This window comes from Melanostigma gelatinosum, assembly GCF_949748355.1.
Source record: "Melanostigma gelatinosum genome assembly, chromosome: 8".
In the NCBI taxonomy this organism is placed as follows: Eukaryota; Metazoa; Chordata; class Actinopteri; order Perciformes; family Zoarcidae; genus Melanostigma; species Melanostigma gelatinosum.
Window position 1 is genome coordinate 23,298,234 of NC_136641.1, and position 25,287 is coordinate 23,323,520.

Here is a 25,287-nt window from a genome sequence, read left to right on the forward strand (position 1 = left end):
CTGCAGTACTGATGCTGCCTTTATGTACCTCCGCTCCAAGTAGCGATTATGGGACTTCACGTAACTTGGCACAAATAGCGTTTGCGGTTAGTTTAATCGGAAAGGAAGTTCGTCTTTAATTGTCACTTTTGTCTGTTTAAGAGAAAAAATAAGCCTTCAACAGTATGTTTGAGTTGCTGCCTCACGTGACCACCATCTAGGTACAGTTTAGGATAAGGTAAAACAGGAAGGTATCGATGTTATTAATGCTAATGGCGTTTATCAACACTTAAGGAAACAATTTATGACTTTCTTTTGGCTTTCACGCCGTATTTTAGAAGCGGGTGTCATTTGTCACTTAATGAAGTTGTTAGTGTGCTTTCCAATACAAAACAAGTTAAGTTTCCGACAGTACAGGAAGGCAGCACACTTGCTGTATTGGATGGTTGATGGCGATAAAAACTGCAAACCAGAGCCATTTAAAGAGAGAGTCGCGTCAACGGAGGTTCAAAATGCTTCATCGTCACTTGAATGAACGTAGACTTCAGGTAGTTCCAGGAAGTACTTAGCGGGCAATTTGAATGTGTAGATATTGGTAGAATCGGTATAAATACTTCTAATAGTACTCAATAAATAAATTGATTGACAATATTCATATATAGCAAGGATGAAATGTATTTAGTAACATACATTTGTGTGTTTTTTTAAAGTAAAATTAGCTATTTAATTACCTGCATTGTTGACATATTTTAGGCTAAATGTTATTTATAATTTAGATGTAACTTAATATTGTTTCTAGACCAGCAACAGTCATGGTTACAACAGCAAAGTCACAATATAAAGTCATTAATATCTCACTGGAAACAAATCTAAAATGTAAATAAAATAAATGACTTTCCTGAATATAAATGATACAAAATCTACTTTTTTCCCCATAATTTAGCAACAAATCCTCTCATTGGATAAGCGGGATCAAGAGAACATTTGGTAATTTTGCTTGAAAAATGACCTCGACCATTATTAAACCAATCAACCAATTATTAAAATAGCTGCCGGTAAATGTTCTGTGGATTTACTAGTCAATTAATCCACTAATCATATCAGATCTATTTACCATGACGTCAGTATTCCAGAGCGGCAGGGTTGGAAAAACGCATGCACTGTTAAATTGCATGTAAAATTCTTTAACTACATAACTCACAAAATGTATTTCTAAATGAATAAATATTGATTATTTTTGTTGAGGGAGAGTTGTGACAGCCATGAGACACATTCTCCTCAATTTGTCTAAGTTGGTGGAAGAAGTATTCAGATGCTTTATTTGAGTATAAGTACGAATATCACACTGTGAAAATCACTACAAGTAGAAGTCCTGCATTAAAAAACTGACATGAGTAAAAGTATTATCAGCTAAATATACTTAAAATATGAAAAGTAGAAGTATTCATCGTGCAGTGAAATGTTCCCTGTCAGTGTTTTACTTTTATGTATATTGTTTTTGGAGGAACGCTTCCTCCTTCAGGCTATCACAAACATTCACATTCAAAACCACCAACTTTGCTGTCAGACAAATGTTGTGGAATAAATAATACAATATGCTGAGATGTAGTGAGTAGAAGTATGAAGTTGCATAAAATGGAAATACTCGAGTGAAGTACCTTGAATTTGTACGAAGTACAGTACATAAGTACAGTTACATTGCACTGCAGATCGACCATCTGACCATCTGTCATGAACATCTCTTTGTCACAACATCTAAAAACACTGCATCCGCTCACACACAATCTCACATGCTCTCTCTCTCTGCAGTCCAAACACAGTCCAATGTATCTGGTAATCCAGTCTGAGTTCTGTCTAATATCTGTACCAGCAGCACAAAGGACTGAAGGGTGTAAACATGTAATTTGTCCGTGATGTCCATCCTCTCACAGTAATTGGACTGATGCATTTATACAAGGGATTATTTCACCATTAGAAGATATAAATAGAACTGTTTGTTGTCACAGGGGGATTCAATTTTGAATGGTCGCTGGTGTGGGTTTCTATTTTTGGTCTTTTTAGTTACTGTGGAAACCGGCGGGCCCTGCAGGCATTCAGAATAAGCTGTTCCTATTTAATGCCTCTGCTTTATAAAATGGATTCGCCGTTGCCTTGTTCTCAGCGAGTTCAACACAGACGGAAAGATTTGTTAATATACAAAGGGATTATAATCATTATGTAAACCCAGTCTGGTTGTGTCTGTCGGAGATTTGACAAGAATTTAGTAACATTAAGAAGGCACTACCTGCCCCCTTGTAAAGTTGAGCTTCCTGCTTCCTTACCTGCCATTTCATTTCAGACTGAATTTGTTTTACTTGAAAATACATTTAATTAGATGCATTCAATTTAATGCAAAAATTCAGAGCGGGGCGATTGTAACCGTGGTTTGGTTGCAATTATAACACTTGACAAAAATAAAATAAGTCATATTTACCCACTGTAACCCAACATATACTCACAAACACACACGCACACACACACACACACACACACACACACACACACACACACGTATATATGTACGTATGTATATGTGCATACTTATACATATACATGTTTATACATATGTACCGGTATGTATCATTTTAATTGTATGTGGAGTATCAATGTATCCAAATGTTCAAACACCTTTAAATTGTGGTATCATTTAGTAATCTCTGCGTAGACACTCAATGTTTACATATTTATTCACACAAAGGGATACCGGGGAAATTTGAAACAATGTTTGCAGCAAATAATCAGAAACTCACTGATTTTTATTCTTGTATCTGATTATGATTCAGCACATAATCTCATTTTGTCCACTGCAAATTCAAATTCTGATACGTGGCCTGAATGATCAAATCCGTCATTGTTATCATCATCCAGATTAAAGCCCTTGCAGCTGAATTCCCCACTGTCCATGTCTCTGTGTCTTCAGGTCCTCGTCCTCTTGTCTCTGTGTCTTCAGGTCCTCGTCCTCTTGTCTCTGTGTCTTCAGGTCCTCGTCCTCTTGTCTCTGTGTCTTCAGGTCCTCGTCCTCTTGTCTCTGTGTCTTCAGGTCCTCTTGTCTCTGACAACATGTTTGTCTCCTCATAAATCACCTCTCTGTTTCAAGCTGCGTCCTCATCTTGTACTCATGTATTGTGCCTGTAAATGTCCTTGTCAAAGCACAGCTGCTGCTCTCTGCTAATGACCTTTCCATTCTTAAAGTTTGGCTTTAACAGAGGAGTTCAATTTCTCTGAGCCCTCCTCCAGGATTTTTCCAGATTTGCACCCCCCCCCCCCTCCCTGAAGAATTGGCAGATGGGTTTTATTTAGGAGAGAAATGTGCCTTCAAGCAAAAGGTCCTCTTGTCTTCGCATGAAGCCATAAGCATCTTTTGCAAATTTTTACCATCTGCATATTGTGAGACCGAGTAGATGCTTTTTGATTTCATGAAATAAAAAGGTGACAAATGCTTTTTGTTGACAGCGTTTAATGTTGCATGAGAGTAAAAATATAAAAGGCTTCAGGGTTAATACTAATCTGGTAGTTAAAACACATCATAAATCACAAGCAATAAAAGGCACAGCATGCACAATACAGACGACAATAACCAACATGGTCTCAGCGTGGGCTGTGCTTTATGACGTTTGGTATGAAAGACTTTTTATGAATGTGTTTGCTTGCTGCGGTGGATCTGTAGCGTTTTCCAGAGGGCAGTTTTTTAATTATTTTAAAAATAGGATGAACAGGATCAGATGCAACTTGTCAAGGTTTTTCTTTCACCTGCGTCATACATCCCATTATTTTCATTCTTTCCCAATAATTGTATCTATTTGAGATCTTAGCCCCCAGGTGCCCATTAAAAGTTAAAAGACGTTCAAGAAGACTTCTGCAAACATTCTCTAAAACGTTCTTGCTCATGTCTCATGAATCAAATTTCCTGATTAGATACAAGCACTGCATTGCTTTTTAAAAAATGTGTTCTGTGATGGCTGTAAAACTTCCATCAATCAATTTCCAGCAATCAAAAAAGGTTCCTAAATATTCACACTGTTCACACAATGACAGGCATTTTGGTGAATCATAATTATTACTTTCGTGAATACATTTTAATTATGGAGATAATTAAAATCTCATAATTGGAGATGAGATATAATGAGCACTTTTTTTGGTTTGAGCTAAGAAAACTCTACCAGCTGTCAATCAGCAACCGTGAGAAAGATAATAATAAGGTAACAAATGTAGACTGCAAAAGAGGAAAAGCATTAATATTCATGTGCCAGAATTTAATAATATACATCTGACATTTGTTAGATCCGGGGGTTTTCCTTGGCCCGATACGGGGCTACTTATTGACTCAGCTCTCTATTAAAAGATTGACAAGTTGGTGTTTTTTCGAGGAACTCGCCTGGCTCTGCTAACTACCGTTACTCCTGACGTCTCCCCTGCTTCCTCCGGTAACCACGCACTCGGCTGAGGGGCCGCCCTGGCCCCGGGCGCACCTACCTGTCATGTCAGTTATGGTAGCTTCCTCTTTTGGATCCGTGCTCTTGGTAAATTGCCAGGTTTGGTTTTAACGGCTTGGATTACTTATAAAGCCGTAAGGGATTGTTAAGTGGATATTAGGATAACCATTCAGAACTCAGTTGTCAGACATACATAGATTTAACTTTTTACGATCATGAGGAACATTTACTACGTCAGCAAAATTAATGCAATTGAGAATTTTACTTTAAATGCAGGTTAGATATTTATTGCAAAATATATTTAGCAAGGGCAAAGCTTCAGCTCACATAAAATAATAATACTACACATGATTTCTTACTTTCAATTCTTTGGTTATACTCATGGTTAGAGGTTGGAGCTGGCTGGATGGATAGGTGGTTCTTCGTCTTTCAATCTTTGCTCATAGAAGGGCCGTCTTCTGCTTTCGTCTTTTCTCGTCTTTCTTCCTTCTCACTTGGATTCGTCCTTCTTGGTTGGATCGTCCTTCTCACTTTGGATTCTTCCTTCTCAGTGGGATCGTCCTTCTCGGTTGGTTTCCGGTCTTGCTTCTGTCGTCTTTGTTCACAAAGGGCCGTCTTCTTCTTTCGTCTTTTCTCGTCTTTCTTCCTTCTCACTTGGATTTCCCCTCTTGGTTGGATCGTCCTTCTCACTGTGGATTCTTCTTTCTTGGTTGGATCGTCCTTCTCACTGTGGATTCTTCTTTCTTGGTTGGATCGTCCTCACTGTGGATTCTTCCTTCTTGGTTGGATCGTCCTTCTCACTGTGGATTCTTCCTTCTTGGTTGGATCGTCCTTCTCACTGTGGATTCTTCCTTCTTGGTTGGATCGTCCTTCTCACTGTGGATTCTTCCTTCTTGGTTGGATCGTCCTCACTGTGGATTCTTCCTTCTTGGTTGGATCGTCCTTCTCGGTTGGTTTTCGGTCTTGCTTCTGTCGTCTTTCTTCTTTCGTCTTTCCTTCTTTCTTTTCTTCATTCTTTGTTCACAAAGGGCTGTCTTCTTCTTTCTTCTTTTCTTCTTTCTTTTCTTCATTCTTGAGCAGAGACGAAGTCCACCGCTGCGTCTGTAGAGCGAAGTCCAGGGTCCTCTCAGGTGGAGCACTCGAATGGCTCTTACGACGTTATCCTCTCGTCTGTTAGTGTGTCACTTCTTTTATAACACCTTTGGGTTATCTTGACCCCCCTCCTTTCTCACTCGGCACCTGATCCATTCTTCGTCATTATGTGTGTGTGCTTATGTTGTGGACGTGTGGAAATCACCTTGCCTCCCGTAGGCCTGATTTTGCAATCCTAACGTCTCTGCTCCTTCACTTCCCCTCTCGCTCACACACGCACATTTATAACTCAGATTGGTTGTCTTAATCACTGTTACAATCATCATCATCACAGTTACAGTTGTTATAATCAGTTCCAGTTGTTATAATCACAGTTACAGTTGTTAATCGCTTTATTTAGCACACGCTTGATTTTAAAATAATTCTTAGATTTCATCCTCTTCTCTCTCTGCAGCAGTTATTTCCACATCCTTTCGGGCCTGCACCCAGCTCACTTCCTCTTTTCTCACACACACACTTTTCTAACTCAGATTGGTTATCATCATCACGGTTACAGTTGTTATAATCAGTTACAGTTGTTAATCGCTTTATTTAGCACACGCTTGCTTATAAAATAATCATTGATTTCATCCTTCCTCATTATTATGCTTTTTTTCCTCATTCTTTCTTTTTTTCTCTTTTCAACGGCCGATATTTCCACATCTTTTCAGGCCCTTCTCTCCTCTATTTCAGAACTTTTACACTCACACAGTCTGCACCCTGACTCAGATACACCTATCATTATTATCATCAGGTTGACATTTGTTAAAATCACTTTATATTTGTGATTTAATACCTGCTTGATTGAAAACAATGATTCCATTTCATCTTTTAACTCTTAATTTTACGCTTTGTGTCCCTTTAACCTAATTTACAGGCCTACCATGTATTCCTCTTTTAAGGCTGGTCCTGGGATCTCAACTCTTTTAGACACATCTAAAGAAAATGAGGCATTGTGACCAAGAAAGTGGACACTGGAAGGCATTTCCATAATCCACTTCATTTGTTTCCATTGTTCCTCGTAAATGACAGTAATATGTGAGCGTGATAATGAAATGTAATTGAGAGAGCAGAGAGAACAGAGAGAGCCCAAACTAAATCGATGAAGCATCTCTTAGAGTCGAAATACTTATCCTGAAGCCCAGGCCTGATGGGGATTGATGGGCCTCCTCACTTTGTTCCAGGTCCTTGGGCTTTGAAAAGGATGCGACTACACGCTGTGCAGATTGATGGGTGGCTGTTGGGGGCTTCAGGTTCCTCTCTTATCAGCGGAGATGTAATTGCTTTATGGAGAGCTGGTTTGAATCATGACAGGGATGCAAGCGTGCTGATTTAGCCACTTAACACAAAAACAGGGCCTCTGAGAGCAGGTTGCTCTGTTTCTAGAGGAACAAAAGAACACAAAGTCATCCACCTGCAGAACGCTGCTGCTGACGCTCCCGTTACGTTGTCATCTGGTACAACTGTGTGCCGTTCCTGTTCTTTCCTTCCATGTTTGACTAGAAAATCCAGCTTGAATGATTGATACTGGATGTTGCGACATAATTCACCCAACGAGGGCCCGGATCATTGCGCTTATTATCTCCTCACTGACAGTTCAAGTCTGTGCTTCTGGTATGAGTAACCGTGGCAACCGGCATCACCTACAGTAAGTTTCCAGAAGCATGTGAAGCGATGTCGTTTATTCAACAACTGTACCAGCATGCATCAGTTTGTGCAGGGACACACACACACACACACACACACACACACACACACACACATACACACACACACACTTCATTATTATTATTATGTTATTATTCTGAGGCTGTAAAAGGATGATAATTCACATGAGATGACATCATTACATTAGTTATTAAACAACGTATTGTCTCAACTAAAACGGTCCTTGCTTCTTAATCCATTTCACATCAAGACCTACTCATTGTTATTGACTGTTGAATTGGTCAAACTCATTTTAGTTTCCATTGTCTTTTTTATTTTTTGGGATGTTTTCAGGAGGCAAACACAATCCTATTTCATCCATTTATGGTTTGGTGTTTTGTCAGTGGTGCAAATAAACCATAACTAACAAAGCAATTTAGTTCTCATCGTGTTAATAAACCCGAAAACACGTTGTAGGATAACTTTGTAAAACGTTGTGCCTGAAACCCTGGTCGTCCGTGTTTCTCAGCCTCTGGCTGTCTCCACTTTTAGATGCGCAGTTTCAAGGCCAGATGTGAGATCCCGCTGGTCGCTGTCCGTGGTGCTGAACCCCCCTCCTCATGTTAGATTGGTATCGACTGAGTCGGGACTTCACTTGTTGCACACAGCTGGGATAAGACTGAACATTGCTGCAAAAGCGTACGAAGCGTCTTATTCATACATTTCATACAGCGTTTTTTTATTATTATTTTGGAGTGGTTTGCGCATGCGAAGAGGCACGCTGAGGCCACTTGCTGATGACCGTGTTGAGAGCATCGATCGCTCTCAAAGCGCGCAGCAGGATATGCGCGTTTTTACATAAACCTGGTGAAAACAGATTTCCTGCTTTTCTTTTCTCCCGCTGCTACGTTTCACGCAACAGGCAGCAACACCAATGTGGAGACCGCGCTGAGGGAACGGTACCACCTGTAACGGTGCGCCTATCTGCTGCCGACTTTCACGCCGACGCCGAGGATGAAGAAGCAAAACGTCCGGACCCTGTCGCTCATCCTCTGCATGTTCTCCTACTTGCTGGTCGGCGCCGCGGTGTTTGACGCGCTCGAGTCCGAGTCGGAGAGCTCCCGCAGACGCATCTTGGAGCAGAAGCGCAACGAGATGAAGAAGAAGTACCGCTTCTCCGAGCACGACTACCGCGAAATCGAACGAGTGGTGCTGCAAGCTGAGCCCCATCGCGCCGGGAGACAATGGAAATTTGCTGGCTCTTTTTACTTTGCTATAACAGTCATCACCACCATTGGTAAGTTGATGCCATGCTTCTATCTTTAGACATGAGGGGTACTGTTTGACTCTGTTGCTATAGTATTTACAGTGGAGCATTTATATTTCCTCTAAGTTAATGCAACATTTAAGGCTTGTTTTGCAGACTAAATCATGAATTAAAAAAATAGATCCACGTTTTAGCATCCAAGCGTTGCCACAGTATGCGTTGTAGGTTATGCGCCTTCTCATTTCCATCCCTCTGCATTAAGGTTATGGTCATGCAGCACCAGGCACAGATGCCGGAAAGGTCTTCTGCATGTTCTACGCTGTACTGGGAATTCCTCTCACGTTGGTCATGTTCCAGAGCCTGGGAGAAAGGATGAACACGTTTGTCCACTATCTCCTACATAAGGTGAAGCAGTGCCTGGGCTGTCGACGCACTGAGGTGTCCATGGAGAACATGGTCCTGGTGGGCTTCCTGTCCTGCATTGGAACCCTGTGTGTTGGGGCCGCAGCCTTCTCCCACTTTGAGCGATGGAGCTTCTTCCATGCTTACTACTACTGCTTCATCACACTCACCACTATCGGCTTCGGGGACTTTGTGGCCCTGCAGAAAAAGGAGGACCTCCAGGAGAAGACGCCCTACGTGGCGTTCAGCTTCATGTACATCCTGGTGGGGCTAACTGTTATCGGGGCCTTCCTGAACTTGGTGGTGCTTCGCTTCCTCACCATGAACACCGAGGATGAGCGGAGGGACGCTCAAGAGAGGGCGTCGCTGAAGAGGGACCGGGGCCTTTTGGATGGCTCTCTGGGTCTCCGTGTTGTAGGGGAACAGAGCAGAGGCAGCCACAGAGAGAGGAACAGGAGCAATGCGGTGCACGGTCGCAGCCACAGCACGCTCTTCCTCCCGATGGAGGAAGGAACCAGCTGTACCAACCTCATCGCTTCCCCAGCGGATCAGGAAAGGCAAGGAAGCCCCTGCAGACACAGGCTGCATTTTCAGATCAAGGCAGGCAGACGCCAGCCAGAGACAAGCCTAAGCTCCCTCTGCTCCTGTGTGTGCTACCGTTTGGGGATTTGTGATAGTCCTCTTATGTCCCACGGTGAGCACCACGGCTGCCATATCAATTCTGTTTACGACAACTCCGTCTCCTACAGGATCCAGGGCTGCTCGCCGGGCTCCAGGGACAACACTGGACTCTCTTCCCCAGGAAGCACGCTCTCACCGGGGCATAGCTTCCGTGAGTTCCCTCGTTCAAGGAGAAAGTCTGTGTAAAGAGCACTGTTGTGAGGTATGCACAGACTGTAAACAGCATTTTCAATGACACTGTATTTTGTGTTACACCTTGTGCATGTCAGAAGACATTGATTCTGTTCAATGAATAAGTTGTCAGTTGTGGTTTTTAAAGATCATTTTTATTTGTTAAGCAAGGATGAGATTTCTTATCCTCTTTCATGACATTATCTATGTGCGTGATTCTGCTGTGTTCCTCGCATGAAAGCGAAAGTGCATGCTAAAGAGAATGTACAGCACAAAATGTGGATGCATGTGCAGATGTAAACAGTTGGGCTTTCTAAAAGTATTTTGGATATAGTGCTTATTAATGACTGTTTAACTGTTCAGTGAAGGTATGTGAATGATCCTCAGTGGACTCTGCTCCTGCTTCCAACAAAATACAACACTTTTCATGCCATAGCTAGAACATGTCAGCTTACTTTTATATCAAAAAAAGCCTTAAATAACGTTCACCAAGCACATGAGATATGTGGCTTCTTAGCTCAGTGAATTTAATAAATGCTTTTATTACTGATAATGAGGGAGTCAGAATAACTTTCATGTGCATTGTTCTGCATTAATGCACTCTAATATAAAGAGATTATGATTGTTACATGACTGATTCTAACATAATGGATGGAGCACGTTACAGATACGATGTAGCAGGTTGCAAATAAACTTCCCCAAATCCTGGAAAAAGTGTCACTTTCCAGCCAGGGAGGTGTTTTCATTCGTCGTCCTCTGTTCTATTTGTGTTCGTTTATCAACATGAACAGAGGAAAAATGGAGAAAGTGTTACTGCTTTTGGTGATGGTATTATATTGACTAACATGGTTTACAGTTGAAGGTATGCATTGATGTGATGATTTGCACGTCAAGAGACTTTGAGAGGAGGTTCAAATGGTCAAAATCTGGTTGAAAGGTGAATGCTTTTTAGACATCTAGGCAGTGGCGGGACGTGTATTTCATACCTCGGCATTCATGCAGCTGAAACACAGCTACGGTTATGATTTGTTTCATGTAAAAATGAAGCTCAATATCTATAAATACACTAACTGCATATAACTTTGTGATTCTGTCTAGGCCAGAGAAGGCCTTGCAGGCCCTGCTGTAACCACTGAATAGGTTACAGATAACTGTTTCCATAGCATACTTTAATACAATGGTAAGACCTGCTTCTAACTTATGGTCATTGAGATCCACATTTCAACCAAAGCTTGAGTTGATTTTAACACAGCAGTAAGTACATTTACTTGTACCTTACTTAAGTATATATTTCATGTGTTCTTTAAACGTCTGCTTCCCCTTTTTAAACTTCTACTTCCTTACAATTCTGAGGTAAATATTGTACTTTACACTTGCACGTATCTGACAGCTTACATCACTTTACGTTGTAGTGTGACTCATTCAGACGCGCCAATGGGCGCCATGTGCGTCGGTGTCAGACGCCGAGAGGCGCGCAAAAGGCATCTGTGTTCGACACCCTGGGAAGGAGAACAGGCTCCAAGAGACGGGTTGTCAGTGTTGACAACTGTCTCACGAGATTGAGTGACTTTTGGAGGTGGTGCTGCTCGTTACTTTCATTGGAAAATAGTCGCCAACACTGGACTGTTTGTTATGGTTGGGTGATTTTAAAAGTCTTTCTTACTCTTGCTGCTTTTTCAAGATTATTTCAAGATTACAAACCCTAGCTAACCCTAGCTTTAAGCGCATTGTGTTGTTTATGACACTTATGGACCTTTCCTTAAGTGACATATCCAATGCAGGACTTTTACTCATAAGGGAGTGTTGTTATATTGCATGCTGTCACTCATTGAGTCCTGGGTTCCAAGAACCTTTGTTGTTTTACCTCTTCTAATACTCCCAAGTAGTCCTGTCTGTTGGAGCTATGAAGTTCATAATAGAATGGCCACAAACAACATCACACCTTTGTTCTGTCACAAGATGGAATCACATCATGTGTCTTAACGTCTGCACATTGCCTCCAATCACGATTTTTAAAATCAATTTTTGGTTTGAAACGAGGAACAGAAATCATGAAGGCTTTACAAGCGTCCCCGAGCATACATTTCACGCCATCTGTTGATCTGCTGGAATAGTGAGCTGCTTTACATATAAATGTGAAACTGATTGGGCAATAGAATCTGAAATGGTGATTGGTTATGAAACGCCATCTGCTGTGGTTTGCATGCATAGAAATGTTTCCTCTGTTCCTTACATTGTCACATCACAGGCTGTACTTCTGAACCGTCGTGTGCAACAAGTGTTCAAAGTGTTTGTCCACTTTCAAATGTACAGGGTTTTCATCATTCTGTATGATTTCATGACAGAGACAAAGGAGGAGAAGTATGATGCTATAACTTTGACGAGGGGGCCCTCTACAGGTGGTAACTCGCTTAGGGGAAGTTAGAGGAAAGGAAAGTCACAAAGATCCATGTAAAACATTTAGCCACTAGAGGGCAGTATATATCCACACAGCAGCAGCAAGCCGTGTTCATCTGTAAAAGTCTGCTTTGATTTCATTCTGACACAGTGAACAGCATTATAGCAACCATGCTCTTCTATTATGTTTATGGAACTTGTGTTTTTGCCTGTAAATCCCTTTTCTGCAGATTGAGTTGTCGGAATTAAGGGTCCCTAAACGTGTAAACCTGCATGGACCTCGTGGTGTCAGGGGCCTGTTGATCTCTAGTCCGGGTCAACACCAAACTAGTTCACACATGTTTACTGTATGAACTCTCATAACTAAGGAGGTGATCGCTCCAGGCATGCTCGTGTTCATCAGCAGAGAAGCAGAGAGGGCATGCACTGAGAGTTCACATGCCCAGAATGTGATCTAACATGAGGCCGATCAACATCTGTGGTATTGATCCTATCGAATCCACTATCGATACCAGAAACAAAGCTTGGTATCGATACTTTAGGTCTTGATCTGAGCAGTAGAAAGGAAACTAAATGTAACTTTTTCTCTGACATACAGTACCTGAGTATGAAACGTCATCTTATTGGTGTTCAAGGACTCCGATCCTCTTGACTATCATGTATCGCTGTGTGAAATAGAGAGTTAATGGAAAGTACAGATGTTTTGGATGATTCCTCTGGGTGCACTGCTGTACACTGTATGCTTACATTATCCACATATCCTTTTCTCATTGGCCTTGTTGCCAGACTCTCATTAAATAATCAATATCTGTCAAATCAACATTTCTAGCGATCATTTCTAATACAAAATGATTCTACATTGTTCGTAGTAAATACATCGATTCAAATATTCATTTTCCGGGAACCAGTTATCAAGCGAACTGCCTGAGTGGTACAAAGAAATTATTGGCAGAAAACCAGGACACAATTAGCTTACATTGATGGATCACAGCAGAGATGGCCAAACGTGTATAAGATAGATACGTCTTATAGGATATAAGATATAAGATATAGGCATAAACAGCACATTACACAGCACGGTGTCCTATGGATGGCCAGTTCACTTGTTCGTCTCACTGGGATGGATGAGGTTCCGGTTAAAAAGGATGATATTGTCATTGCAGCATTTTCCCATTGTATCCAGAGAGAGTGGAATCTATGCAGGTAGACAGATGAAACAGAGGGGTGATCTTTCTTTCCCGATACATTATCCGTGAAAGTCCCCCTTAGGGACAGAAGAACCCCTTCATCTCATGTACATTTCATTATCTGCCCAAACTATTTGAGGTTTTCTGAGGGATTTTGTTGTGCCCAGGGACATGGATCAAAGTAAAGTGCTATATCTCCTGCTAAAATGAATGATCTTGAAAGGGATCATCAAATGGAGACTCATCAAAATGGGAGCTGGTGCGAGTACTCTGTGGAGAGATAATTATACTCTTCTGAGAGCTACTGAAAATTAATTTCGGTATATAAAAATGTAGTCTGCTGGGAAGGAACATAGAGCCTCCTGTTAGTCACCTTACATCCCTTGGTGTTACTTGTTTTTCCTGTAAAAGTGAATAAATAGTATTTCACATGCAAAGGGTGTCACTTTTCTGTCTGTGATTGTGTTTATTTTTCCCACGTATATATATACCCATATATATACAGATAATATGTCTCGGGATGACAAAAGACATCTCGTGTGGCAAAGATAATGGGTCAATTTCAAAGCGTCTGTTCCATTTAGCAGCTGATGGCTGTAAGAAAGCATGCATCAGAAGCTTTAAGACTAAATCAACAGATTTCTTCTGGTTTCTTTGGTTTCTTTATCGTACTGAGAAATCTGAAATATCGACTGAAAGATAAGAGTATTATCTATTCATCCATAAACACAGCTTTGGGATGAAGCCCTGAACTTAATTGAAAAAATGAAAGTCCCTTTAAGGGAATGTTACCCCTTAAAAAAAAAAAAGATCTCTGCAGATCATCCAATAAAATACACCCAGAGGGCACTTTACCATATTTCACCCACCTTTGAAGCATTTTTGTGAACATGGGGGCTATTTCTACAAGTGATTAAGAGAGAGAGAGAGAGAATGTGACTCAGCTAAGAACCTTTTAACTCCTATAAATTGCTCTTTATATGTAATTCCTAGATGTTATACAGGCAACAAGCCGCAGACAAAATGATTTTCTTTGACAGCAAGTCAGCAGTCTTTGAAAGTCACAGAAGTACACGTGAGTCAGAGCTAAAAGCAAAAAGTGAGTTGATGGTTGAAGGACGCATAAGTCATGCAGCATTTGTAGTCCACTGGGAGGCAGTGACACACTAAATGGCTGCACAATGTGCCTCCTATGCTTGCCCAGCTGTAGCTCTTTGGACGTCACCCCCCTGTAAATGAAACAGTTACTTCAAACTGATATGTCAGCAAATTAATTGGACACTGACACACACACACACGCACACACACACACACACACACACACACACACACACACACACACACACACACACACACACACACACACACACACACACACACACACACACACACACGCACACACACACACACACACACACACAAGAGGATGAAGTAATCACATCCATTCTGTTGAATTCTCTCCAGGAAAGTCATGAATGGTTTGAAATGAGGACGAGCTGCCACCGATACAACTGATCTGTGTGTGAAATGGAATTAGGTGGCTGAGGATGACAAGTGGAATCTTTTATAGCCAATACTCATTGCGGCAGTGTAAATGATGCTTTTTTGTCTTCTGGTCGGTGGCTAACAAATGACACTGACAGCACACATTTTCTTCTTCCCATTGACATATAATCAATTGAACTGATATAATCATCCATACAATCACTGGCACATCATCTTCTCAACACAAATTGGTATCTAACAGAGGAGTGAGTGCCCCCAGGTGAGGAAAGAAACAAAGTAGTGCAATCACTCAAGTACTGCAATGCCTTACTTGAGTATTTTCCATTTTAAACATAGGCCACTTTACACTTGTACTTCATTACCTGGACATTTCAGAGGTGTATTTTGTCGCCATTTGGTTTTTTTTGCAATCAAAAGTGAGGGTGGAGCTACATGCAACCAAAAAGGTTGAGGGAATTTTAATGAACTGAGAACACACTGTGATAGTTTGAAGTTGTAAGATGAAAACACTGGTGATAAATACAAGACAAGACAACTCTATGGTCGTGGTACCTGTCCGGTCTGTCACGCGATGCCATTGGGCCCTATCTCCTCAGGTTTAGGAAACAACACTCCTTCTTTAGGCTCAAGAAAAGATTATGTTTTTTAGTTCAAATAAATCCTTTCTGAGAGAAAGCCCCCCAAAGCAAACTTCTTTTATGCAAAATGAGCTCAACATTCGAGGCAACGAGTACTGGCCAATCACAGCACAGTAGGGCGGGACGAGGCGGAACATTTTTCGCGTCATCAACAGGTGCGCGCTGGCTGACATGCTGAACGGTAACTTGTTCCAGGTGGAACTGTGGTGACGTCGGTGTTTGTTTCTTTTTTACCTTCACTGAGGCCTCGCTGCTGTTCTTGACAATAACCCCCGATGCACCGGAGCAGAGTGACATTAAGACAGGTGAGCAACGCCACAAACCAGTGTGTGCGCTACACTCTGTGCTGAGACTCTGCAGCTCTTCTTTGTATTATTTATACATGTCTTGTCTGCTTTGGTGATGTTTTTATTATGCTGTTGATTCAATAATATTGCTTGTTGTTGCACCCGCCATGGTGTCCATATTTTTATTTACTATCGGCTGTTTTTGGCTTAATTGTGAGTTGTATCTCATCTCTGGTGTCTTCTCGTGAGGCTGCACCGAGGAAGGCGGTTGTTGCTGTAATTGATAATCAGTTGTGTGCACAGGCTGCAAAGTGCTGTCTATAAAAAATGAATGTATGGTTTGTTTGGACATTGGGGCTCGGTGGTGTGACGTGTGTCGCTGATGTGTTAATTGCACCTTGTTTGTAGCCTAAATGTGTTTAATTTATTAGATCTATCATACAACATCATCCATTTTCCCTCTCTTCCCTCTTTTACCTTTTGTTAAAAAATGTAAAGCAGTGATATTGTGAATGACCGACATTTTACTTTTATCTAAGTACATCTTTTCACGATTACTTTTACATGTCTGCGTACTTGACTAAAATGTAATTAAAATGACAGTACTTGTGCTCTTGTTAAATAATGTAGCACTCTGGTCATTGCTACTTTTAGCATTATAGAGGATCATAATACTTCAACCACTGTGAATATCTGCTGGTCATCTGATCAGTTGAATCATCCCTGCAGGTACACATGCGCACACACACGCACACATCAACAGGACTTCTAACAATCGATCAGAGCTGCTGACGCTCCCCTTTTCAGTGCCTCATGTTGGTCTCTGAGCAATTAGCCTGCCTGCATCCCAGTAAGTACAGAGCAGTTTGTGGCAAATCTTCCTCCCTTTTCACCCCCCATCTTTCCCTTTTTATTGATTCTTTTTTTTAATCTTCCATTGGACATTTTCTTTTTCCCCAGAGTTTGACTATCTGACACGCATAACTGGAGGTGTGACAGGTTTTACAGCTCTTACACTAATACCCTTTATTTGCCTGTAAAGGGCTGTCGTTGGGAAGCCGTTACTGGCTGTAGGCTTTCAAGTCTGTGTGTGCGAGTGTGTTGGTATGGATGTGCGGTTTGTGTAGGTGTGTGTCACAAAGATATTTCGTTTACAGCGCTGTCATCGCCCCGGAGAAAGGAGCCATATATACAGTATAATTGTATGCATGACATGTCTGTGACAGTGTGAGCTTCTTTATGGAGTATATATAATGTTCACTTTATATTCACAAGGTGTCAGAGAGCTGCTCATTCAACTTGAACTTACTGTTACTGGTGTTGTACTCAGGTGGCAACCTCCGCTTCAGAAAAGTGAAGCCCGATGGCTGAAGTGCCTCAAACCTCTGATTGCCCAAAGAAGTCTGATTGTTTTGAAGTCTATGAGAAAATGACCATATTTCTCACTTGATTTATTCCCTCAGTAAACATTGTGAAGATGAGTTTATGGTCTCAATCGCTAGTTTCATGTTTTCTTCAATACAGCATGATGTTCACTGAGTAAATGATGGTCCATTTAGAGCAAATAGACAATGAAGCAGGGTATGCTTAGGGCATGTCTACCGTGTGATTGACAGGCTGCTGCCACGGCGTTGTCCGGTTTGTGTTTTTAAACCATTTCACAGTGTGATTTCAGTGCATGGACGTTAAGTGTAACCGTCTTTCTTATTCGGCCTTGTACTTGCAATTAGTTTCACCATATCGTGTCTTTTCTGGTTGCAAAAAGCCAAGACGTCAACGGCCAAAAGCCAAGATGGCGATGGCCGAAATGCAGAACTCCAGGCTTCAAAGCGGCAGTCCAAAAACCAATGGGCGACGCCCACTTGATGTTGTGCCTCCTCATATGAAACTGGGGTGAACGAAATGCCCACAAATAACATTGACAGAGGGATTAATGACTGCAAAAGAGGAAGTTGGGTGACATTATCATTGAGCCACCTGCCAACAGAGGAGCTCAGGGTGGCTGGATGGGTCAGCAGAAACAATCGACTGGAAATTTATCTTCAGATAGTTTAATAATCGGTTCAGCGAATCATTTGTTCATTTTCAAGCAACAAAGCCAAACATTTTAGGGTTCCAGCTTCTTAAAGGGCCAGTATTTAGAGGGGATCTATAGATGGAATATGATATTATAAAGTATGTTTTCTTCAGGATTTGCTGCTTTTCTCAGGGTTTTTTTTATCATTGTAAATTGAATATCTTTGGGATTTGACATTTAAAGATAACATTACTTTACCATCTTGGACATTGTACCATTTTTCTTGTAACGATGAATCTATTTCCTGAAAAATGAACTGCCAGAATAAAATGGTTACTTTTGAGAACCATTTTAATGTTGAGTTTCGTGAGTGCAAGTCATAATACTACACCGTACCGCACGACGAGGTATTCCTGTGTTTGTGCTCGTGTGCTGTAAAGCTACAGAGAGATTTGCTCAGTGAAAACCTCGAGCCTGTGGATAAACGGCTAACTCTGTAAAATATTGAAATAAGGCTCAGCTGGACTCTTTAGTCACAATATAACTTAATTAATTGGAAAGAACTGGACATGGACTGCATTTAGTTATAAAACTTAGCCCAAAGTAATCAATGCATCTTGTTTTTTTGAACTCGCAGCCAAAAGACTAATGACACAGTCGCCGACAGCAGTGGAGTAAACACGACCGAGTCTCCCTGCTGCCTGCTGCATGCGGTGACCTGGGAATGAAGGAGCTCAGTCGTGCTGACTCGGTGAATCTGAACGCCACAGAGGCTGGCTTGTCACAGTGCCAACCATTCGATTTGTTTCGAGACACAGTATGGCCATCTTGGCTGTGTGCTGGAAAAGTCGCTAGGGGAGCCGGTGTACTTGCCAGCCAACTTTCTCCCGGCGCTCGTTCTCTCTTATTTTCCACTGCGAGGCCACACTCAGCAGGGAGTGTTTGAAGAAGGAAATGTGCCTTCATGGAAGATTCAAAGCCGTGATCAAACATGCAATGTTCTCTGAAATAATTCAACATTTTGACACTTTCATTGTCTCCTGCTTGATTTATGCCTTTCAGCCTCACAATACAGTGATGTTGCTCCCCCCCCCCACCACAGTTCTCTAAAATATGATTGTTTTTAACACACATTATTTTAGTCTTTGATGCAAAAGATCTTAATGAGTAAGCGTCGAACAAATAAACCTGTTTGAGTTATTTCTGCGATGACAAATATAAGCCATTATCATTTTTACATAATGACTGCATTAATGGCGCTGATGACAGGGTTATCATGAGCCTGATCTGTCATCCTTCTCTCCGCCGCAACAATAGCAGCTAATAGCAAGTGTCAGAAGAATACAGCGCTCATATTAACGTGGAAGTGATCATTTAGCTCCATCCGAACTTCCCCTTTCTGAGAGCTTTCCACTGCACAGCAACAGAGATAAAAGATGGAAACATTTAGCCGCTCGCAATTAGTCAGTGTCGATTCAGATATAAGTCTGCCTCAAAAGACGAGCTGGTATCTGTTTAGAAAAATCCATTGACTCGACATCTTAATAAAGGAACTTGTCACCTTGTAAGCATACAACAGTTTGACTCGTATGCGACCTTTTCACGCAGCAAGCTTTCCTCGTTACGTACACAGTGGCACGTTGCATTTCATTTTGTCTAGGTGACTCATCCAATGACACGCAGCGTAGGTTAGTTGATGACTCTAAATGGACCGTAGATGTGAGCGTGAATGGTTGTCTGTCTATGAAGACGTCAGCCCTGTGAAAGTCTGGCGACCTGTCCAGGGCGTACCCTGGCTTCGGCCAATGTCAGCTGGGATCGTCTCCAGTCCCCCCCCCCAGTGACCCTGAACAGAATAAGTGGTTCGAGATGATGGATGGATAGATAATTCATCTTCTTGTTAGTATTTGAACGTGTGCTGCTCCCCCCCACCCTCCCACCTTTAGTGTTAAAGGATTAGTACACCTAATTCATAAAACATATCCAGCCAGTTTCCCATATGCCTCACTGACAACGGCTTTTATTGGGACTGTTTTCAAGGTAAACCTGTCCACAGAGATGTCTCTCCAAGGACAGAAGTTTGGGCACCCCTGATGTTTTTCTAAAAAACAATATAACATTTTGAAGAAAACTTGTGATTTCTTCTTCTTCAAACCCCCCCCCCCCCTGCTAAAACAACAAATACAAATCTCAGACAACCAATGTTGAAACTAAATGAAAATAGATTTTGTGATCAACAGCCCTGTTTTTGTGTAAAAACACTAGAAGAGGGGTGAACGTTGTAGGACATGCGCATGGATGTTACCCAATCAACTACGAGGGAACGATGGTTGTTCAGTTCGGAAGTGTTTAGTTTTGTTCTGATGAAGCTAAAAGCAAGCGCTGTGGGTTTTCCACTTGGGGGGGCTGTGATATCGGGGGGATTTGTGGGGGGGGGGGGATGAAGAAGGAAATCTGTACTGAAAATGGAGGAAAGAAACCTTAAATCCAAATCTTTGAAAAGAATCTGAAGAGTAAACTTTCTATTTACCAGGAGTGTGTTCTTCTTGAATAATTGCCGGGGAGCAAGAAGTGAAAAGGTGTGTCAAGTGTGACCTAATCAGCTGCAGCAGAGACTTCAACGCTGACTCTCTCTCAAGTGAATCGCAATCGACGGGAATGCAGAACTGAACTACCTGTATGACTCAGTGGAGAAAACATGCCGCTTGTGCGTTTATTCTTCAGTTTTAAAATATTGCACTTGTAAAATGGCATTAACAGAGATCATAATGCTGTTATAGATCTCAGTGAGATAAATGGCAAGTCGGGGTAATGGGGTACAGTTGATCAATACAATAGGAAGCCGGCTTCATCGTTAGTTACACTGCTTTCCCCCCCCTCTCTATTTCCCTCCATGCAGCTCATCATAATCTGCTTTAATTTATTTGTTTGTACTCATCTCTTGTTCGTCTTTTAATAGTGTCATTAAAATGTCATACTTGTTGTCTTGGCACTGAGGTTGAAACTTTTCCCCTGCAACGGGCCCACTATTGAACATTCACTGGTAATTGAACGGTAATGAACTGTTCTGTGACCTGTGGTGTGTGAGTAATTGATTCTGAAAGTGGTGTTTGTAGGCACGGTGTGTGTCTACAGGGCGAGCAGGCACTGTGTAAAAGGCAGCTGTTGTCACGGCTCCGGAGAGTGTCGTTGCAGCTCTGGCCTATAGATGGTGATGCTGCACTTCCTGTTGAGCGGACACGCCATGAGCTGTCTGTGCTCGGGCTCTAGGTGATCAAACCTCCCAAAAATATAGAAACAACTGTGATCACAAGCTGCAGGCGTCGACCTGCTATGGATTACGGTTTGTTTTGTTGTGTTTTGGGATTTTTATGTTGGCTTGGTATCTTTATTTAGTTGTTGGATGTCATTTTCAGGCTGAGTCTCAATCTGTTGCTATTGATCTCATTCAATGTTTCCACATATTTCCTGGTGTTATGGCAGAATTGAACTTTTTGGTAATATTTTGAGCTACTGATTGGTCCACCGGAACTGCAATTGTCCAATCATAGCTTAAAAACCATAACTAGGCTCGACAGGCCTTTGGACTTTTCAACATGTTGAAGCTCATTGGGCTGTAGTATGTCTTTGAAGGGTGTGTTCACAACCAAAAACACAACAACAAAAGTAAGAAATATGGACTAAACCGTGTGTCTGTCTGCTCTAATGTAAGCTGATAGCATTAGCATGCCAGGGTAACTCGTTAACTACCTTCTGTACAACACTATTTCTAAAGTTAAACCAGTAGCTAACTGCATTATGTCGTTTCAGCTTACAAAAGAACCTCCACTGCGTAAGAACCAAGGTGCTGGTATGTCAGAGTTTAGTGACTGTAGAGAAACTCTCTCCTGCTCTTCATTTAGTTTGAGGAAGTTTCGACTCTTCAGTCAAACTTGGGTTGGATAACATTACGTCTGCCAAACACCACGGTTATTAAAAATGTATTCTTACAAGTGTTGCTTGTCCAAGAATGATATTCGACATTAAGCTTTCCAACCTCCCAAGGGTTCGAATGAATGACATTTCAATTATCTTCTATTAATGATATTAGACGGAATACAAGGGCTCTATCCCACTGCTCCTTTATTTCCATGTCTTCTACGGATCATCGGTTGGTGAGGATTGCTGCCGTCTGCCTCTTCCAGCCATGTATAGCATTGCCTCTTTCTCTTTGTCTACATTTTTGGTTTCTAATTTTTCATTGTAAACTGCATACGTGCTCCGAGCACGGTGCTCTGCCAGAACGGAAAGCTTCACAGGCATAGCAACAGTAACTAAGGGGCTTGGGGGCTCAGCGACCGGTCAATGGCTACCTCCGCGCACTCTCCGCGGCCGTTGTCGTTTTCGCAAACTTAATTTTCCCGTCTGTCTTCCTCTCTAAATGTGCAGTGCAGAGTAGCCGCTGCATTAACCTCCCATTCACCTCCCAGGCTCATCTCTTTCATTGGCCCTTCACTGTAATGGCCGTAGCGAGGTTTTGCCTTGAGCACAGATGGTGAACAACATGAAGCTATGGGGACCATCCAGGCTTATGGCCAACTGCTGCTCTGTGTGGGCAGGTAAACTGTTAGGAGAGTGATGTGGCAAAAATCTTTTCGTTGTCGGATCATTGAATAACGGTGTTTGTTTTCGAATTGCCTCTTGCTGAAAATTGTTTTAGAAAGTAGAAAAACAACAACAAAGGCCTAATTGGCACGAGAGCTTGTGATTCCAGCTGTAGCTGTCCAGTATTTATTCTGCAATCTGTGTTGTGTTCAGGTACATGAAAAGGGGCTGAGATGGATTTGATTGCTCGTGCTTTTGGAAGACATGAAATTCACCACACATTCTGCCGAGGTTATCGTGACCGTCGGTTTCCTTTTCGTTCTATTCTCTCTTTGGGAACACTGGGGCATATTGCAGTGCATCTGGACCCTGTTTGGATTGCTCCATGATTGAAACTCCACCAAGTGTCAATGAAACCCTGAAAACCTACTCTTCACTGTCCCAGCTGAGATGAGGAAGTTGAAATGGTCCGCGACGGATCAGTGGCGAAAATGAAGGGCAGGTGCCCTCCAAAGAGGTTTCATACATACGTATGTTGTGATGTAAGACAGTGAGAATTTGAAGTGAAAGTTGTTTGCGGAGAAAATCTCTTGAGCTGTGTATAAACAGTACAGAGCAGCCAACCTCCCCAGCACTTAATGAATGCTTGACTGAGTGGCGCAATTACAGGGGATGGCTCCATTAAGCCATTTACATTTGCTCAATGTTAGATTGCCTTTAATTTGCTCTATTTGGAAAGCTTGAGAAAAATAAAGGCATGTTTGTTATTGAAATAAGCCAGCTGCATGCAGATGTACAGCAACTGAAAACCTCTGTGGTGGCAACGTGTTTGCTGTACCGTTCGTCCCTCGGTGGATAACAGACTGTCAATGGTTGACTGACTCGAATAGTTGACGTGGCAGCAGTTGAACCCCATTAAAAGTTTCAATCCCTTAAATATAATGCTTTATTTATAATGTTAGGAACCACTAAAGCGCTCTTATAGATCTAGCTGTTTTCTTTGGGGATACTTTCTTGCTCAAAAAATAGCCGCAAGGAAAACTGTTGATGGTGAGGTTTTTGGATGATCCTCAGCAATCAGGATGTTGCTTTTTAAAAGTTGAGTTTGTCAAATTGAAGTCTTTCTTTATTAAATTGTTTTATGCTTTGAGCAGCAAAAATGAAATTCTGTTCACCTCCATCATATTGAGGGCATAGCAGAAGTTTCAGCAGCAAACATCTGAAACCCTCAGTGCATTGAAGGAAAACTATCTGCATGGCTCGACGGTGAGAAAATGTGTTTTTGTGATTTGGGTAAAGTAGGGGTTGAAACAAATATGCAGACATTATGCGAATATGCACTGCACGGATACAAACAATTATATCTGCATTTTTGCAGCACTGTGGCCCAGTCATATTAAAATTCATGTCCCATTGATTTCCATGCAGAACAGAGGGAGACACATTTGCTTCCGGACGTGAATTGAGTGCACTCCTTTCCTTCAACCTTCGATCAACAACAGGACGGCTTTCAGCTGATCGGCCGTGACCGGTCGAGTAGTCTCACATTATTCTTGTTTCTTTTGATGGTTTAAAATGCACACAAGTATGCGTCATGAAAGTTTGTCGTCAGTGTGAAAGATAGTCTCTGTGAGTTGGGAAGCTCGCAATTTGTGCACAGCGCAAGTCCAGTATAAACCGCGGAGGAACAACCTTAAAAACAACTAACTTAAGGTAAATTACAACACGATCATAACGTGTTCAAATGTATTCTTGTAAAATGTAGTTTGTAGTGAGATACTTGAATAAATACAGTTGTTTGAAGGAGATGTTTTCACAGCAGTACAAAAATCGATATCACTTTAATTAGTTTAACTTCCTGACATCTCTAAGTAGCCGATAAAATATAATACTGATGCCAAGAATGTTGTCATTTGAATTGTATGTTTTCACGCAAATCACCACTATGGATGACAATAACAAAGTAAAAGGTAACAACTTCGGAAGGGTTTAACTTTTTTTTCGGCACGGTGGTGAAAAAAACGTCTCGAGCCTTGCTGTCAATCTTATTCTATCGAAAGAAAACTGTAATCGACTAATCAGAATCTGCAGGTCCGACTTAAAAAAAATTGGAATCTGCCAAGAGAATTGCATTTTTAAGGCGTGTTTTCGAGACAAAGTAGGAAAGACAAAAATATATTTATATATTCTTTTCCTTTTTTTTTTTTTCTCCCATTGAAACATTTCATTTTGACAAAGACACCACCTGCACCACCTGCAGACTTTTACTGCTGGCCATCATCTTCAAGGAATCCTCATAATTCAGTGATTCTTTCTTTTCCCTCTGATTTACTCAAACTTTGTCATGGCAACGGAAGTTAGAGATGCAAAAGCTCGTCAGAACATATAGCATAATGTGGTGAGTGGCTCTGAATTAATTACTCCGTGTAGGAAGTGTGATGTGCTATATGCTTCTGAGGCAAGCGGCAGATTGGTGAAGGTATTATGATGGAAGTAAAGAAATGCTGACAATACACCGGAGCGACTTATAGTACCCAGCTGGCCCTCGGGATGTGCCTGTTTCACACACAGAAACCTCCAGCGTTGCTGTTTATGCGACTGTGCATAACCCCGCTTACATGATCCCATCAGGAGCCACAAAGTGCTGTCACATTGGAAAGTCTGAAAATGGACTTGTATATGATTTTTAGGGAGGATCAAAAATATTTGCAAGGGCAGCCTATTCACAACTCTCAGCTATAGGTGTAATACGATTTTCCTTGGAGTTCCAGTCTCTATAGTTATACTTCCGTCACATGTTTAAAACGGCTCCAAAATGCTGTCCAATCGTATAAAATCTCCGTTTTGATTTATGCACAAACACAAAGGACTGTGTCCATGTACCTCACAGGCAGAGATGGGCGAAGTTATTCGGTGCTTCC

General features: G+C 41.7%; 1 protein-coding gene across 1 annotated transcript; it reads left to right on the plus strand.

Annotated features, from left to right (window-relative positions):
* Positions 1–8,237: 8,237 nt before the first annotated feature.
* On the plus strand, positions 8,238–9,765 carry kcnk15 (potassium channel, subfamily K, member 15; the record flags this gene model as incomplete). Its single annotated transcript, XM_079273737.1, has 2 exons — positions 8,238–8,526; positions 8,759–9,765. The coding sequence occupies exons 1-2, from the start codon at positions 8,244–8,246 to the stop codon at positions 9,763–9,765; spliced, it is 1,290 nt and encodes a 429-aa protein (XP_079129863.1). The 5' UTR covers positions 8,238–8,243.
* Between the last annotated feature and the right edge of the window lie 15,522 nt (positions 9,766–25,287).